The following is a 19,510-nucleotide window of genomic DNA, read 5'->3' on the forward strand; positions in this document are numbered from 1 at the left end:
TGAATAATGATTTCCATTTATTGGCATTTTAGAAATGTTTAAGTATTTTTGAAAAATTAAGTGGAAATATAAATAACTGTTGATACAAATGTCTTAAAAACCTCAGTGAGTAGAAATACTATGATCTGGTCTTTACTGTACTAAGTGCTGCCAATTATTATTGGGAAAGAACTGAAAAATAAATTAATAGATTCCATGTGATGCTGAGTTATTAGTCAGATAACCAATTTAATATTGGCAACTGTCTTGCCAGTTGTCTGCTTTTTATAGACATCATTTTGATTGTGGACAAATATTCCATGAAGCTAAGGAGGCCCAAACTGTCTAATTCCACGATGAACTCCATAAGAAGTCCAAAGTATGAGTGCAAGTAAGAATGAATTCATTGAGAAAAAGGCTGGGAAATATGTGCTGGTTTTATCACAAGAATTTACAGAACTTCAGACATTGAAATTTCTAAATCTACTACCATGCAGATGACCAAAGGAAACTGTTATTCCACCTAAGGGAGGAGAATGCTTTTGGAACTGCATGCAATTTTTACACAATTTGAAAAAAGGCATATTAGCAAAGAACTGTTCAAAAAGTCAGAAGTTATAGCATCTTCTTCTTTAATACAGTAAAACCCCGCTGGTCCGAGCCCCGCTGGTCCGAGCCTCCGTGCAAAGGCCCTCCCCGTTCATCTGCTCGCTGGCTGGCTAGGTGTGCGTGTTGCTAGGTAGATAGCAAGCTACCTAGCAAAACGCAGGGGGCACCTCCCAAGGGGCGAGTGCCCCGTGCATGTTGCTAGGTAGCTTGCTATCTACCTAGCAACACACATGGCTGGCTCCTTCGCCATGCCGGGCGCCAGTGCTGCCGGCCCCCAGCGTGACTAAGGAGCCGAGACATGGGTGGGCGGGTGAACGGAGAGGGCTTTTGCGGCCCTCCCCCTTCACCCATTCAATGGCTGGCCCAAACGCCCACCAAAGGGAGAAGTTTCCTCTCCGTTCGGTGGGCACTTGAACCCAGAGAACCTCGAAGCGTGTTCCCTGGGTCCAAGGACCAGCCGAACGGAGAGGTTTCCTCTCCCTTTGGTGGCCACTTGGACCCAGGGAAGTGGGAAGTGGCAGACTTCGCGCTTCCCTGGGTTCAAGCGCCCGCCGAACGGAGAGGTTTCCTCTCCCTTTGGCGGGCGCTTGGACCCAGGGAAGCAGGAAGTGACACCCTTCCCTGGGTCCAAGCGGCCACCAAAGGGAGAGGAAACCTCTCAGTTTGGTGGGCACTTGGACCCAGGGAAGTGTCCTTCAAGGTTCTCTCAAGGCCCAAACGCCCGCCGAAGGGAGGAAACGTTTCCCTTCGGCAGACGCCTGGGCCTGGTAATCCGACCGAGCTGAGGTCTGCCCATTTAACTCGGACTACAGAGGTTCTACTGTATATTTAAAACACTGCAATCTAGGCAGCAGTTGATTGCCCCCCTCCCCCACAGAAAAAGGTTATTTAGCTAAAGTGGTTAATAGCAATAAGATTAGCAAATCATTTTCTAATATAAACTACAATTGGAATTGTAACTTACACACTACCAATTTCCAGTGATTTGATGTATATTCTCCTATGGTTTACTTGCACCACTGCCATGGTAATAGTTGTGTGGGTGGGGAATATACAAAAAGACACTTTTTGCTTCTCTTCTTAATCTTTTTCCTTAATGATGCATTAGCTTCCAAATTAGGGCCTTATGCATATAGGCTCTGTAGATAGGCTTTGTTGGGTTTTAGAAACAAGAAAATCTTGTCCATAACTGCCAAGACTCAATGCTATGGAATCATGGGAGCTGTAGTTTTACAAGGTCTTTAACCTTCTCTGCCAAAGACTGCTGGTGCTTCACTGAATTCCATAGCAGTGACCCATGGCTGTTTAAGTGTCAAATTGCATTCATTCTATAGCGTAGATGCACACATAATAGTAAAGAAGAATGTGTTGTCCAAGGCTTCATGGCTGGAATCACAGGGTTGTTGTGTGTTTTCTGGGCTGTATGGCCATGTTCCAGAAGCATTCTCTCCTGACATTTCACCCACATATGTATACCTCACAACCTCTGAGGATGCCTGCCATAGACGTGGGCGAAATGTCAGGAGCGAATGCTTTTGGAACATGGCCATACAGCCCGGAAAACAAACAACACCCCAGCATAGAAGAATGTTTTGTTCATATTGTTTTCTACCTTTTCTTAAACAGCAAGTGACATTTCTGTATAGTACAATAGTTCTTGTATGATGTTAAATGCTATACGCAGAACTGCATTTCTAGATCTCAAAATGTTTCCTTTTGATTTGTCATATTTCATATTGCTGCTGTTCTCAAACCATTCAGAGAAGGACTAAGATTAAAAAGATGGAAATGCTGTTTTTCTCCACTACGTCCATTATGGTTTTATTCATTCCTAAAGTATTTACAGGTTGTTGACTAAAGAGCTTTATTTAAATGAGGTATAAAATCTTTAACAACAATCCTTGGTGGAACAGATTTGATAATAAAGAAATATCTTTTTACCTTATGCACTTATGGTAGCACTGTAGTATTGAAAGATAAATATTAGCTAGATTTTGCTCCTCACTCTACCATTCTTCTACTGCCAAAATCTGCAGAGTTGTTTAGTCAGTGTTTGATTTGTAACAATAATATGGCTTATATTATTTACTTAATACGTGGCATCACTTTAGATTATTAAATTAATATGGTAGATCTCAGGCTCTTTGATTTATTTAATTATTATTTGAAAGAGGCAAGTTTGGTTTAGACTCAGAGTGGATATATTTTCTGTGGCCTTTGGTTTAACCCCTCAGTCCTTTTTTGATTTCCAACTGTAACATTTGCATAAATGCGCATTTCTTATATTTCTCTCTCTCACCACTTCCTTTTCTTTTCTTAAGCTCTTGGGAGAGAGGAATCCTCCCCTTCCATTAGTTCTTGTATTGTAAACTGCCGTTTATATCTGTAACCTTGATAGCTGAAATATCACATAGACTTCACCCTATGATCCAAAAAGTCACTATTAGAATTTTCCCACCAAACATCCCCTTTGAACAGCAGAAACAAACCTACATAATTTGACGATTTGGGGGGGGGGGGGGGTTAGTCCTTAGCCATGCACCATGTGTTGTGTGGGGAAAAACTTTTAATCAAATAAGAACCTGATTCTACATGACTCTTAACATGACAGGGTGGATCTACACTGACCCATATCTTGGAGCCAATCTGCCATAGTGTGTGCTGGATCAGTCAGACAGGCACCCTCCCTGGCTGCTGCAGATACGAGAGGGAGTCCTGACTGCCCAGCAGCACCAAAGATGGTTCAGCGCTGTTGGACAGTTACCATTACTGTCTCCACCTGTCCTTCATGAAGCAGCGATCTCCAGGTGTAACATGAAGGGAGGAGAGAAGCAATCACCCACTCCTCTCCCCTTCCTGGCCAACAGGGCACTGGCCAACACAATTGCAGGTGGCAGCCAATTTGTAGGATCTATGTCACATCCGGAGGGTACTGTAACAATGGGTGGCTAGAGACAGTTACAACACAGAGAATGGGAGGGTCCTCCTGAACCCAGAAAACATAGGATGGCTGTGAAAACAGTTGTGAGTACTTCTGTGTCAGAACTGGCCCACCTGTTTACATGGGCACAAAGTTGGACCCAAATTTGAATTATCCCCAACTTTAGTTAATGTAGGACAATGTAGGATGTTAAGGTGCCCTTGCCCTGCATTACTCCAGATCAGCTCCACGTGGCATTTGGTCACAATGGAGCAGCAGGCCCATTCCAGTAAGTGGTCAATGTAGATAAACCCTTGCTGAACCTAAATCATCCTGGTTCATGTAAACGTAGGCCCCATCTACACTGCTTTTATAATGCAAATTGAACTGGATTGTATGGCAGTGTAGACTCATATAATCCAGTTCAATGCAGTTCAGTCTGCATTATATGACAGTGTAGATGGGGCCCTAGTTGCATGATTCTTTGGATCCTGGATCTTTATGTCATTGAGTATATTTCCTCAACATGGAATATTTTAGAAGTGTTGGGACTACAGCCAATACAATCATTGGATCTGCTAGTACAATTATTGGATCTGATTGTATGTCTATCACTCATTACATATACCTGCTCTTTTGATCCCAACCCATCAAAGCAATGTCATACTAATTTTTTCAAGATGGAAAATGCACTCATATTTCACTCAGTTTTCAACATGAAAATTTCAGAAAAATGAATTTGAAAAAATGCTGACATATCAGAATGGACAGGCAATAGGCTATCCATATTTTTCTTCATCCTATTAACCTTTATAATATACATTGCTTATTGGAAATAAAAGCTGAATAATGAAGTACACAGAACGTTCTAAAATACTATATATTGTCAAGTAGTATTCATTAGCATTAGACCTAGTTTCATGACAGTGTTCTGTTCAGATTTTTCATGTACTGTTTTGGAGCCAAGGGAAACTGGATGTTGATTATGTGTGAAAAGGCCATTAATTTTTATATTGCGGCTCAGTTATTCTGTGAATTTTACAATATTTTCTACTCTCATTGTAAGGAACGATACCGATCACTAAAGAATAGTTCCTTTTTCTAAAACATATTTTTATTCATGTATTCACAGTACTGACCTCAGTAGGCTGGAAGATTTCCAAAAAAGCATTATACCATTGTTTTAATCTGGTTGACAAGCATGCTCAGAAAGGTCGTGTACTGACAATAGGGACTGCCGTTTTCCGAGGCTATTCTAGCATGACAAAAAATGACTGTTTATGTGTGTATGATTTAAAAATTTATAATTTAGTTTATTTAATTATTATTTTTTCTACTCTTAAGACATGCAAATATGGAAAGGACCCAAACAGTTAATATGGACATGCCCAAGGATGGTATTTGTTCAGTGGTGTTTTTAACTTCCCCTCCCCCTAACCTGGTCTATTATTGGTCCCCTTTTGTAAACTGCTTTGGAAAATTTCCTGTTTCAGACGTGGTGTGTCACCTGGTATAGAAAGCCAGTGTTTATGGACAGCAAACTCAACTTACCATTTTGCAGATGATTTTATAATTCCAACTGCTACATTTATCTTTTAAAAAGGGAAGATACTGAGATCATATAATTTCACCTGTGGTCTTTCCCCTCTCCAAAGTGAGTAACAGCTGCCATGCCATGTTTGACAATATTGTGTTTGCATGCACATCTTTTCCACAAAGGTTAAAACAAAAATAAGTACACACTGGTGAATAATATGCCTTTTTTAGCTTTTAAATCACAATATATTACACAACACACACACGTAATTGTTTTCAAGTAGTAGTATTTATTAAAAGAGGAATGCCAAAATCTGTGATCTTCACATTTAGAAATGTCCAAAGCTGTGTGTGCATATGCACCTGCAAGTGCACGCAGCTAGATAGATAGATATACATAGATATAGTGGTGTCACTTTCAGCTGCTGCCTTAACTGCAATTTAGTGCAGTTAGATGCTTTCATGTCACATGGTTATAGCTAGGTAGATTAATAGGGACTTCTATCTGGAAATTTCTTTCCTGTTATTGTTCTCCCTCAGCTGCTGATGGCGAAGTTAATTCTCTTTAGTTTTGTCATGCTCTGGAGCACACATTGCCAAGCTATGATAAGCTTTACAAGGAAAAATGAACCACAGTGTCCATCAAAGTCTTAAACTTGCATTTTAAACTTTGGCCTGACCTGATACGCCATTCCAAAGGCTTCAAAAGATTATTTTTTTAAAAAAGAAAGGTTCAATATGTCCCGAGGCTATCGGTTTTGAGTTAAACTGGGTGAAGTAGAAATATTTTACTCATCAGCTTTGCAGTCACAGAGTTTGCTTCAGCTAGAACAAAACTGCTGAGGCATTTAGAGAAAATTAACCCCCCATCCTGGCAGCCAGATGTGACTGGTTTCTGATGAATGCACATGAGTGGGCTGAAAAATCAAGAGACTGTGAAATTCCTGTCAGGTCCGTACAGTGCAGAATGGGCTATTGACTGCTTTCTATATTTCCCTCCATCATTCTTCTTGAACACTGCCATTAATTTCCTCTCCCACTCTGACTTATTTTCCCCCCTCTTTCCTCTCTTAGTTCTCTCGGCTGCAAAGGAAGCTACACAGGGCATTGGTGAAGTACTTCAAACTGCAAGCCCTCCATAGCCAAGCCGGGCTGGCAAAGTTCCAGGCAGCCTCTCATGAGAACGCTCAGAAAATATTAGCTGTGCAGGTAAGGTGGTGGCAGGGAAGTAGAAAAGATCATTCTGATCTAGATTGAAAAGCAAATGATGGGTGGTGTGATGAAGCATTAAAACCATATCCCATCAGAGTTTTGTAAATTTTTAACCTCTTTAATAAACTGGAATTGCATAAAGGATGAATCCAGTAGGTATCATAGGCACCATAGATATTTTTAAAGGAGGTTTGCAATTTATTCTCAGAAAACTTTAAAAGTATTTTACAGGTACCATTTTTTTTAAAGATGGAAATACACCTCCCAAAAGGCATTTGTAATGTTGCTAAAATGTGTGAGGATATGCTATATTATATTATGTTGATTTTTTAAAAATGATTTCTATAGCATAGGTAACATGGTTAGCTAAAAACAAATTTGCACCTGTAGCAAACACTGTTCATTTACAAGGTTTAGCTAAGATTACACTTGTTACCTAGGCTTTAGTGTAAAGCAATTGCTGCCTTGATTTTCTCAGGTAAGTATATTACTGATGATTGTGTAGCATGGCCTCAATACACTGTATTTTCATTGCACAAAATAGCTATAAAATCACACCCACTAATGATCACAAGCAGATGGTGTTGGGAAAATTTCTGCAGGGTAATAGTATCAGAGGAATTAGAAATTCTATTGTCATAGATCCAAGGGCCAGTGTAATTAAGACAACATAATTCTTACATTTAATTTGTGACCTAGTCCTGGACACTTCAGACATGGTCATTCATTTATATTTTTCCTAACTTCTTCACTTTATAGATTATAGAATTTCCACTTAAATATTTTTCTTTCTCAAGCCAGTCTCACTCCAGCATTTAAAAAATATGGTGTCTATATATTTCCCTTTCATGTATGCCCCTGAAGAGGAAAATCTAGGGAAATAAGCAGAAAGCCCGTGAAGAGGAAAACCATTTCATTCCAAACAAACTCTTAGTCTAGAAATACAAAAATTGTTTCAAGAAGAAGAAATAAAGAGGAAGTTGGGTTGCCAGACCTTCCCAAGAGCTCTTGGGATATCCTTGTACATTCAGGACGCATCCAAGTGGCATCTAAAGTGTGTGCCCTCTCGCGTTTTCACATGGGGCATCCAAACGACACTCCATGTAAAAACAAATGCTTTTGGGATAAAGCAGGAAAACCTTGCTTTGTCCTAAAATAATTTGTTAGCTGGGTCTTTGGAGCTGCGGGCGCTGTGTAAATGGGACCAGGGATTGCGCCGCTCAACATCCAGTGCCCATCTACACAGCCCCCACTCCCTCCAAAAACCCCTTTAAAGGCCTTTAAAAAAAGAAAATAACTTACCCGGTTTCCATTACTTTGCTGCCGGAGCTCTCCTGGTGCATAGAAATGATGTGCCAAGAGAAGGGGGGCCTGGAGTGATTTTCCTCCTCCCCCTTCTCCTGGTGCATCATTTCTATGCACCAGGGGAAGAGAGGAGGAAAATCACTCCTGGCCTCCCTTCTCCTGGCACATCATTTCTATGCACCAGGAGAGCTCCGGCAGCAGAGTAATGGCAGCTGGGTAAGTTATTTTATTTAAGGCTTTTCTGGGAGGGGGGTTGTGTTGTATCTGGGTGCCCTGCTGGAAAGTCCCGCAGGCCATCTGGACACCCCCCCCCCCGGGAAAGCATGGGTGTTTGGGGGAGGTGTCTGGACTTCAACCTGGGCACAATTGCATTTAAAAAACACAATTGCTCCCAGGGTAAAGTGCTGTCTGGAACCGCCCTTAGTATCTACGGGGCAAAGATAGGCTTGGCAAGTGCAGCTTTGGCTGAACTCACTGTGTAATGCAGTGGTTCCCAACTTGGGGTCCCCAGATGTTTTTGGCCTATAACTCCCAGAAATCCCAGCCAGTTTACTAGCTGTTAGGACTCTGGAAATGGGAGTTGATATCCCTGATCAGCCTTAACTGTTTAGTGAGTGGCTGTGGACAAATAGTTATCTCAGAACTGTAGCATACTATGTAACATCCTTGAGGAAGAGGCAAGTAACAACTGTGTCAGCCACAAGTTATAGTTGGAAGTCACTTCTGGGGTGATTTTCAGGGTTTCAATGGCTTTTCCTGGCAGTTGGAGGGCTTTGGTTATAGCACGTGTCAATATTTTGGCTTTTTTCTTAATGATAGTTTGCCCAAAGTAAAATGGGGGTTCTGAATTTTTTAGGGAGTTAAGGAATGCACAACAAAGATTAAGAGTCACCTATGGCAACATTTTTCTTTACCCCACCAATCTGAGTGAGGTTCAGATTATCTAATGATTTTATTATTTAAAATAATTTAAATATTATTGTTATATATAGGAATGTTCATGCGATCTCTTTCAGGTCTAAAACTTGGGTCACAATTCTTACAGAAAGACGTATGTACATAAAAATAAAGTAAGCAGACATGAATGTCAGAAGGAAATGGAACATGATATACAACAAAAACAATACTTTTCATTTGATTACTACCTAGAATAAGGGATTCCTTAACTACTGTCACTACAAATAATGTCAAAATGGTAACATCATAACCATAAGGGGGTCACAAATGAGAAGGATCTGTCTATTGAAGTAACTGATGTCATGAGCTGAACTTTCAACAATAAAAGCGAATGCAATCTCTGATAAATAATATTGTTGTTGATAGTATGGTCATCTTTCAAGAATACCTTTGCCCTGTGTGTTTGCATTTTATAACTTTACTCTCATTAGGTATTTTCCCATTTTTGTTTGTTTGTTTGTTCGTTTGTTTTTGTGGTATGACTCTTGTGGGAAATTCTTGTGATCTTTCTTAAAGCAATGAGAGTTTTCTTTTTTTAAGGGAAGATTTATATATGTGCCTCTCATAATATTATCTCAAAGTAGTAGGTCCTTCTGCTCAGGAACACATCTTGTCTTAGAAATGCATTACATATATATCAGAGGATTACCACTGATAATGCACTTTTTACATTTACCTGACATATGTGTCTGCACTTCAGATCCTCTGCTGTGACGTGCCATACTGTTTTATTGGTTATAGCATTCACAATTCAGATTATGCCAAGGAATAGTTCACCTGGTTTAGAGCTGTTATTTCTCCATACTCCAGTTTCGATTTTATAACCCAATGCGAAAGCTGTTCTTCCAAGATGGTGTCCTTTGTGCCCTTGGAAAATGGAACCTGTGTGTACCTGTCTTTTGAACAGCCCTTTCATTTATGGTTTCCTTCTCACCTGTCAAGTGATCATCAATTTAACTGCACCTTTCCCTCCGCTGTTCCTGCACTTATAGGTTATAGTGGCCCTCAAGGTCCTCGAGATCTCCAAAACATACATGCTCCCTCTTTTATTTCTCTTGTTGTGTTACATTATTTTTATATGCTGATTATATTCAGGTTTTTAATCCATTTAATTCACTTTATTCTGCCTTCCTGAATATACTTATGGAAATGCATGGAGTTTGGTAACACTGATATTAATAGAAAACTGATACGGAAAATGTTGGTGGTCCTAGATTTTGCCATTACTTATAATAATTGTTAAAAGATCAAAATAAAAATACAGTAGAACTTTTTTTATTTAGTAAATTCCATTTACAATTTAAATACAATTGTAAACTGAAATTTTAATTCAAATATGTTAAAATGGTTTTATCTATTTCTCAAAATAAATTTCATAGATTTTCCTCTTGAACACAAGTTTTGATCAAGTTTTTTTAATGCTGAACTGTCAAAAACGCAGTGCCAAAGCAATGCATTTCTCTGAAGTTTAGGCAAACTTGTAACACTTATTCTCTTCTTTCTCAGCTCCCACCTTAATCCCATCTTCTGAAAAAAATCAAGCGGTAATTTGTGTCCTTTGTCTTACTTTAAGCTGCACTGTTACATACTCATGCTTGAGAGTTAAACCCAATGAATTCACCCAGTCTTTTCCTTTTGTGTAGAAAAATATTGGATTGTGAGAGTCTTTTGTTCAGGTTCTTGAATATTTGGTCATGCAGATTTTATTTAAAGTGCAAAGAAAACAGAAAAGAACAATACAATATTTAAAATGAAAAACAATTTTAACCAACATAAACTTATCATATTTCAATGGGAAGTGTGGGCCTGCTTTTGGCTGATGGGATAATCAAGTTAATTGAGATTGTTGTTATTGTGTGCCTTCAAGTCGATTCAGACTTAGGACGAACTCTAGTCTAAAGTTTAGGTCAGGGGCCGGGTAAATGTCCTTGGAGGGCCATATCTTGCCGGGTCCTCATTTTCTCCTCATGGTAATAGCCTGGCAGCTAAGTCAGCATCTTTCTGGACCCATGGGGCTTAGAAAAATGTACTGCATGCGTGACCACATATGTCCTAGATTTCATCTGTGAAATGGTATGCAAGAATCCAAATGCTACAGCTGACCTAGTTGGTTGCCTTTGTTTTCTTCATGTATCAGCTCAGTGTATCCTGCTGCAAGCAAGACATTACTTTGTTCAAAACCAATTACTTTTACTATCCCAACCTTCGACACAATGTTCTCTCTAAAAGCTTACTACTACTGATGCTCTATGGCAGTCAGGTTACTACCTGCACAAAATTTATCCAGTTCTGGACACCAATCTTCTCTTCCTTGTCCTTGCTTCACCCACTTGATTTGCCTTGATAGAGAACCTACTGAAATGCTGTTTTTCTTCTTGTGCATCTTTGAGGCTGCCCTCAGCTTTCTGACAGCTTTCTTAGCAATGCTGCTCCCTACCAAGGTAGGCATAGCCTGGTCTCAGCATTCAGCCTGTTATATTTCCCTAGACCACAGCAATGCTACTTCACACTCCAGTTCCTACTTCCCTCTATTTATAGTCTGAGTGCTACCCTTTTATTCCTCAGGTGACCCACATGCACCATTACTAGCTCCACCTAGGTTAGTGTCAACCCAGCATGCCAGAGATCTAATCTTTAGTTCAAAGGGGTCTCCAATGTGCTGTATATGCAAAGCAGTTCTCAGAGCCTCTCAGGTGGGAATTGGAATGTCTCCAAGAGCTGATAACAGATTTGGGCTCCCCCACCTAGTCTTATGAATATCTGTGCAGATCTGTAAACTTAGCTATTTTAAAATGGCATATCTCTTATCCAGATTGCATTTAGGCAGCAGTATGATACTGAAGCTTTGAAGTGAGTTAATTATAAATGTGATACATGGCAGTAGTGACTTAAAACAAAAACAAAATTCAAATCAACTATACGTTGACCTATTTCAAATCTTATAATCTTAACCTGATATACAGTAGCATTCCCCAAAACCAGATCTTAAAAACCGTGTCTTTTGGACACCACAGGAAGCCACAGGAATGCAAACTCAAATGCACAAGTGAAGTACCAAGTGAGGATGGAGATTGTGTTCAATCCAATAACTAACAGTGTGTCTCCCAAGCACTACAGAACTATCGCCAGTGCCCCACACTGAAAAAACAATCTTCCAAAAAAAAGAGAGATTTTGCTGTTCTTACATTTCTCTAGAACTGCGTTTCTCAAATTCTGCTCCTCCAGATGTTTTGAACTTCAGTTGGTAAACTGGCTGGGATTTCTGGGAGCTGAAGTCCAAAACACCTGGAGGACCAAAAGTTGGGAACCACTACTCTAGAAGCAGCATTTTTTTGCACATTGCTGCCCCCAAACCCAACCCTACATGCCCAGATCAAAACTGGATATGGACACTCAATCACTTGGAGGAGGGGGGGTTGTTTGCTTGTTTGGTTGTTTGTTTGTTTTGGCACATTTCTGGGCATTTCCAGTACTGATGCAGCTAGCATCAGGAACAGAGCATGAAATATTACACACATGCAGCCTACAAAATTTGTCCATCTCTGCAATAAAAAATAGTTAATTGTACCAAAACTGTTATATGTGAACTTCGTCGTGCCACATGTGTTGTTGTTGTTGTTGTTGTTGTTGTTGTTGTTGTTTGTATTTCAGAGATCTTAGAATTGGCTTATCTATATTTCATGTTTGAGGGACTTGGATAAAACTTCTCTGAGAAATGTTAAAATGGTTGCATCCAAAAATACCCATATTTTATATTGTATTTTGGGATACCACACTGAAAATGATATGTAATCACAACATCTGTGAAGCATATTTAACCTCTTCTTCACATGATTGTTAATGTTGATACTGTGCTGATGGTTCAGATCACCTCCATGTAGATACAATTTACATTGGAAAATATATTGTTGAATTACGAAACCGTTGTATTTCTGTAAATTGTCAGCAAACATTTAGTGGTAGGGTATAAACACCAGGCAAATATTGAACAATATGTAATATCAATCTTCCTACCTGATTTTAAGACAGTTGCTGGGGAATAGCATGAGCCACCTTTTTCTAAGAAGAAAGAAAGAAACCATACATCATACACTATCACAGTCTTTAAGAAGGAAGGAGCCATTTTGGCAGCTCCCCTGCTTTTGTTACTTCATGAATTAATTGTGGCAGTTTAGTACATCTCCAATAAACATGTTGCTCTATCATAGCATATAAACACAGCTACTGAATTCTTAACCATGTCTGCAAAACAGATTAGCTCATTTGAAGACATTGGTTTAAATTTTAGACACTTAATTTTATTATCTTTCCTCAGAAGTATACAAAGGAGTGAGAAGCCTCATATACATAACACATTCATAAGACAATGCAGGGGCACATTTTTGCCACAGAACCACTAATTTTAACTATAATCACTAACAATGTTTTTGTTTTACAGACTAGTATGATTTGGCAAAAGAATAAAATTGCTTTTAAAGTACAAAAATAATTATGAACCACTTGAAACGTAATGTCTGTGTTTTATTTCTCATCAGAATTCATTAGTGTGTAACATCAATAATTTAGCCCATCATTTGCCAACACTGACTTGGCTCAGTAGTTCAATCATGTAACCCTGTAAACTCACTTTCCATTAAAATGAATGTTGCTGACAAAGGATAACTAAAGAGATACTTCATTTATTAGCTAAAGAGATACTTCATTTATCAACATTTTTAAATTAGGAGTTTGGGACCACAGACACTTAGCTGGATAAAATATTTGAGGCAATCTTTACTAAAAGACTAAAGATATATATGGAACCATACTATGTTGTTGAAAATAACAATGTATAACAATGTATAACATTGTTCATAGCGTACTTTTCCAAAGATAGCCAATGCCACCTACAAACTGTCAAAAGACATTATAGGATGACATTCTACTTTTCTTGGGGAAAACAAAAAGAGTTGGGCTATCATATCTTCACCGTTGAAAACTGATGAACACAGTCACTCTTGATGGAATTAGGACTGATTGCCCTTCAGTATCCTGCTTTAGAGGAATCCATGCGGAAATCAACCCACATATTGGTAAACTTGTCTACTGAATCCCCATGTCTATAAACCTAGCTCACCAGCCAGACTATTATGAGCTAATCCATATTTCACTGTCTGTCTGGGTCCACAATGAGCAAATGCAAAGACTAACTTCAACACAGGCTCCACTATGTGGTTGAATGAACTGATGTTTAATCAAACATTTGTCATACAAAAAAGCTAAATGCAAACAAATTATCTTTCAATCTCTAAACAGTGGTTTTAAATGTTAATTTGTAAATTAATTGATCATGAGAAAGTTCTCCCATAATAGCTATTATTCTCCTCTACTCCCATCTCTAATCTTTATGTTTTTTAGATTCCTCATCAAGTGGGTCAATACATTCAGAGCCAACAAGAAAGAGCATTTACTGTCTACATGAGAGAAAGAAGTATGGTAGTGGCCTTTAGATTAGCATAACTGACAGCTTTCATACTATTGGCTTGGCACCAACTCAAATTGGACAAGGCAAAGAGGAATTGGTTAATGTCCCTGAGTTTATACATTGATCACAGAGTAGCTGTTAGTGTAGCAGCAGATCAAAATAAAATAAAATAGTGCTTTGTAATCCAGAAAAAGGGCCATGATATTTATGGTGTAATAAATCTGTCAGTCTTACAAGTGCCACACATATCTTCATTTTGTTTTATGGGTCATGCAGATGTCATTAGCTATCCCTAATGGAAAAGCATTCACTAAGCACTATTGAAGCCAATGGGTTTATTTCAGAGTAGACACATGGGCAGCTTCCTAGTCTTTTTTCAAAAAATGGGTAAAAGAGAAAGGGTAATTGGGAAAACCTAGAACAGACATTGCAAACTATTTCCTTCAAAAGAGAAATGTAGTGAGGAGAAATATTGATTTAGCTCTCTTTTGATTTGTCACACTATACTAACCTCACAGCCTTTACAGCAGTTGTGCATGTGCACGGTTATGAAGGTGAAGTTGTTTGCTAACAACTAGAGAAACAATGCAGTTCTTTGTGGTCTCTGTGAGTCACACAGTTGGGCCTTTGGGCTTGTTCACTAGCTCTTTCCCGAACATCCAATAGTTGAGCAATCTTTGATGGGGACACTTCCTCCACTCTTTCACTGTACCTGCATCAGGGCACTTCAGCTACTCTCCTTGGTTTCTTTTAATCTACTGCACTGATTGCATCTCTACTGAGTTGTTAAGTTTTCATCTTCACCATATTCCTTCTATTTCTCCATCATGCATTTTGTTGCGCAAATCACAGGGGGAAAAAGAGACCAAGCACAACTTTAGATGAAATAAGGTCCAAATTATCTATTTAATTTGTTTCTTGGTGCAGAGCAAAACTAAAAAGGAGGGAGAAAACTGGTGTGGGAGTGGCTCGGGCACGAGGTCTAACACAGACCACACTCTCCAGCCTCCCGGGACAAAACACTGTAATCCCCGAGAGGAATCCCTGAAATTCAGGGATGATCCCATGCTAGCCCCAAACTGGAATATATAAGCCCTCAAGCTGGGTGGTCCTTTGTAAAAGGCAAAGACCCAAAGACCCACCTCAAGGATGGCCAATTTTCCCCAATCCCCAGGGGCAGTTCCAAAATCACATCTTTCACCAAAATTGTACCAGAAGGTGCTTCTGAATCCACTCTCCCCCACCCTGCATGAGTCACAGACAGGTGTCAAGCATCTGCTTAGCTCCTATCCCCACAAAATCCACCAAAATATCTTTAATTCTGGGTTGCTGTGAGTTTTTCGAGATGTATGGCCATGTTCCAGAAGCATTCTCTCCTGACATCAGGAAAGAGTGCATGTGGAACATGGCCGTACAGCCTGAAAAACTCACAGCAACCCATGAAAGCTTTCAACAACACATATCCTTAATTCCCTTTTGCAAATCACCAAGAAACATCTCGTTGCCAACTTCATACAAATGGATGCCAACTTTGCAAAATAATTTGGAGTGCAGCACTTAATAACTTCAACCATTCTGCAGGGCCGGGAAATCTCATTGTTGACCCATTTATCTCCACTCTCCCTTGCTTGGAAAGCAACTTGTTTGGATGGATTTGAAAGACAGAAGAGTGAGAGAAAGAGATGACCAACTGTTGACTTAGTAGTCTGCAAATAGAGATCAGCTCCGAATCCTGCCCACATAAATTACTCCACCAAATATGAGGAGAGAAGATAGAAAACTGGCAAATAGATGCTGCAAAGTATTCCCCATCATCATCAACATCATAATTTTTATTTCTTACCCACCTCTCCTTGAGACAGGGGACAACAAAGTTAAAAACACATAATTACAAAACATTATGTACTTATATTAGAATGTATTTATATGAAATACTGTACATATATTAAAATATACAGGCAATATAGCAACACAGATATATTGCAATGCATTTTTAAAAAACTGCCTTGAATAATAAAATATTAGAATAAAGGAAAAAAGCACTAAAGGGCTACAGGTGATTGGATGCATTGGAGGTCCATGTTAGCCATGCGTTATGGTAACAAGGTAAATCCTTAGAGCTGACTGAGCCAAGGAGAGAATGTGCTGACTTGGAATGTGGCATGAAGTTTGTATCTCACTCACCCCAGCTCTGACTTGTGAGAAGGAGGAATTTTGACTTTTCCCCCTGATGCCCATCATTCCTCGCAGTGACTCTGATCATCTTATTTTCTATTTGCATGCATTATACACCTTCACCAATACGTAAAAATAATACAGTAAAGTCTCACTTATCCAACATAAACGGGCCGGCAGAACGTTGGAAAAGCAAAAATGTTGGATAATAAGGAGGGATAAAGGAAAAGCCTATTAAACATCAAATTAGGTTATGATTTTACAAATTAAGCACCAAAACATCATGTTTTACAACACTCGACAGAAAAAGCTGTTCAATACACAGTAATGTTATGTAGTAATTATCGTATTTACAAATTTAGCACCAAAACATCGCAATGTATAATATTGTTGTTTTATATACCAGTGGTTTTATTTTGTATTGTACTGTGTGTTTATTTTATGGATTGTTTTAAGCACTTTGTGCCATATATAAGGCGCCCGAGTCCCTCTGGGGAGATGGAGGCAGAGTACAAAAATAAAGTTAATAATAATAATAATAATAATAATAATAATAATAATAATAATAATATAAAAATATACTACAACTGTTTGGGGGTGGAAGGGCTCCTGATGTTGGCACAGTTAAACCATAACAGGATGCAATTCTGTATATACTTGTTAGAAATGTTCTGTTTTATTCTTTTGTGTTGTGTATTGGCATCGAATTCTGCCAGTTTTGTAAGCCGCCCTGAATCCCTTCGGGTGAGAAGGGCGGGATAGAAATGATGGAAATAAATAAATAAATAAATATATTGAAAACATTGATTACAAAAACATTGACTACTAACAAATTGACTACAAATAAAGATAGAATTGCATAAAATGAACTTACAGTAACAACATTGCTGGAAATTAAATGCGTAAAAACTTCAGTCCTTGCTGCCTAGAGAAACAGCTGTGGATCCGGGCGGGAAGCAGACTGCATTTGATAATCCAGAATGTTGAATAAGCGAATGTTGGATAAGTGAGACTCTACTGTACATTGTATCAAGTAGAGACTACAACTCTGCTTTATAAAGTAAGCCTATCTTCCTTTTTTGAGGTCAAACCCATTTTATTTTGTTTTCAAAAAAAGAGGAAAAAACTCATATAAACAGTACAAAAAGAGAAAAAAGAAGGAAAAGATAAGAAATATAAAGGATATATAGTATGTAATGTTATGGAGTCATGTTAGCTAAATAGTTCTAAAGTAAGCCCATCTTTTGAAACCATTGCCATTTGGAGCACTTCTGTGGATTTGTTGAAAAAGAAAACTCACAAATGTAAATATAGAGAGGGGGGAAAGAGAGAAATGATTTTAGTTTCCCAGTTCACTGTGTCATAAAAAGGAAGGCGACAGCCTACTTTCTAACAATCAAGTCTATGTCTATCTGTTAGCAATCTCTATTATATATATACAGTGACAGTGTGGCAGGCTACTGGTGGCTACTGGATTTCAGAAATTACAGTACTTTGTAATCTTTCTTGCCACCAGTCAGTCACTGTGTTTCTGTAACCTCAAAATTGGATCATCTGACTGTGAGATAATCAGAAGACCGAGGAAGCTGCAACATATTGTAAACACATGCAAATTAATGTGCTTAAGTCCACATCTTACCATTGATTGGAAAGTAATTTAATAAGAGTGATTGTCATAACTAGGATATGAAGAAAAGATGACAGGAAGATTTTTGAAAAATCTAATCAAGAGCAAATCTAATCAAACACAGTTCATTGTGTAAATATGTTTTTATAAAATTATCAAACTTATTGGAAAATAATTTGTTCTTTCAAATTGTTTTATAGGTTAGGTGACACTTGCCTTTGTAACTTGAAATGTACATTAGTTATGATTGAATTTTGTTGGTGATTTATATTGCTTAAGTCTTTTTGAATGGCAGGACACTTATGGGAGGGGGGGAGAAAACACTAGAGAGCATTCAGAGAAATCTATGAAGGAAACAGGGGAACATATCAAGATACTAAAAAGATGGTCTTTATCGTCTAAAAATCCCAATACATTTCTACCATTGATTGCTATATAAAGAATCATTAAGACCAACATTTAAATGTATAATATCCAGTTGCATAACAACATAAATATATTTCTGTATTGCTTCTAACCTTTACATACTCATTTTAAGTCAAAACTACAGAACTTTCAAAGAATCCAAAATTAAAAACTGAATGAAAGCATGTATGTAAAGACTGAAGATTTATTTTTCTATGATAAGGTGTTCATAAGTCCAAACGAGAATGCATAATTACAACAAAGGACCTCTTCACATGGGGCATTTTAGCCCCATTTTGCTACTTTGTTTCTTGGTTTGCACAGTCAGTGCCTGCTGTGTGCCATCACATGATGCATGGCAGGCCGTGTAGATTTAGGTTAGAATACAGATTAAAATACATATAATAGATACACTTAAAATAGCATTTAAAACTCATCTTCATCTTCTAACATAGTTATCCAGACCCTTTTTTTTTTAGTTAATTACGTTCAAGTTCTGCCTATCATGTCCACAGTCTTGTAGCTAAAGAGGAGCTAGCAAAGTCAATCAAAGTATGACAAGGGGATTGTGGGATGTCTGATCTCAGCTTGGGAATATATTCAGTTTAGGAAAAGCTTGATGAGGCAGGTGGGTGGCATGTGCAGCAGATTCAGTTGAGGGATTCATAGTCTTCCATTTATTTTTCCACAATGTTTTTGTACCCGGGGGGGGGGGGGGTATCTGCTGAAGTTTGCTACAAGAACCTCAGTGGACACCAAAATCCATGAATGCTGAAGTCCTCTTATATAATGATACAGTAAAAGGGTGTCCCTTATATAGATTAGCAAAATCAATGTTTGCTTTTTAGATTGATTGATTGATTTTTTTCCCCTACACCATTGATGGTGAAATTAGTGGATGCAGAATGTGTGGATACAGAGAGCCAACTGTATTACAAAAGCAGCCACTTATCTAAAATGGAAGCATATAAAGTTTATTTTTGGAAGAACTTTAGGTACTGCTCCATTATCTGGGCGGAGGCCACTAGAGAGAGAAGGATGGTCCATTTTAAAGGGGGGAAGTTGAAGTAGGAAATTCATTTTCCCCATCTTTACTGCTTGTTCCTTATCCCCCCCCTTCCCATATCATAAACAAGGGTTGTTTCCATGACGGGGACATGGGTGGGGGAGTAACAAGGGAAAGGGGGGAAATGGTTTTACTCCTTCAACCCACCCTCCACCCCATAAAATGGACTACACTTCTCCTAGTGGCCTCCATCCGGATAATTTAACAAACTGTACACTGAATGGCTCTTCCCTGGCTACACTCCTGATTTCCTGT

The 19,510-nt window shown here is 38.6% G+C and overlaps 1 protein-coding gene and 1 long non-coding RNA gene across 7 annotated transcripts in view; one reads left to right on the top strand and one right to left on the bottom strand.

The window, feature by feature from the left end:
• Positions 1–7,642, bottom strand: part of LOC134298881 (uncharacterized) — a 35,208-nt gene extending 27,566 nt beyond the window's left edge. The window contains exon 1 of the long non-coding RNA XR_010005998.1: positions 7,559–7,642. This is a non-coding gene — a long non-coding RNA (uncharacterized LOC134298881). The remainder of the gene's footprint in view (positions 1–7,558) is intronic.
• ccdc178 (coiled-coil domain containing 178) overlaps positions 1–19,510 on the top strand; it is a 206,995-nt gene that overhangs the window by 184,247 nt on the left and 3,238 nt on the right. For 5 of the 6 annotated variants that reach the window (XM_062980405.1, XM_062980406.1, XM_062980401.1 and 2 more), the window contains one exon: positions 6,119–6,253. In XM_062980405.1, coding sequence (XP_062836475.1) covers positions 6,119–6,253 — 135 coding nt within the window. Of the gene's footprint in view, positions 1–6,118; positions 6,254–10,024; positions 10,063–19,510 lie in introns of all 6 variants that reach the window. The other variant, XM_062980404.1, reaches the window with a different exon arrangement.

The sequence above is a fragment of the Anolis carolinensis genome, chromosome 4, assembly GCF_035594765.1.
Source record: "Anolis carolinensis isolate JA03-04 chromosome 4, rAnoCar3.1.pri, whole genome shotgun sequence".
NCBI classification, from domain to species: domain Eukaryota; kingdom Metazoa; phylum Chordata; class Lepidosauria; order Squamata; family Dactyloidae; genus Anolis; species Anolis carolinensis.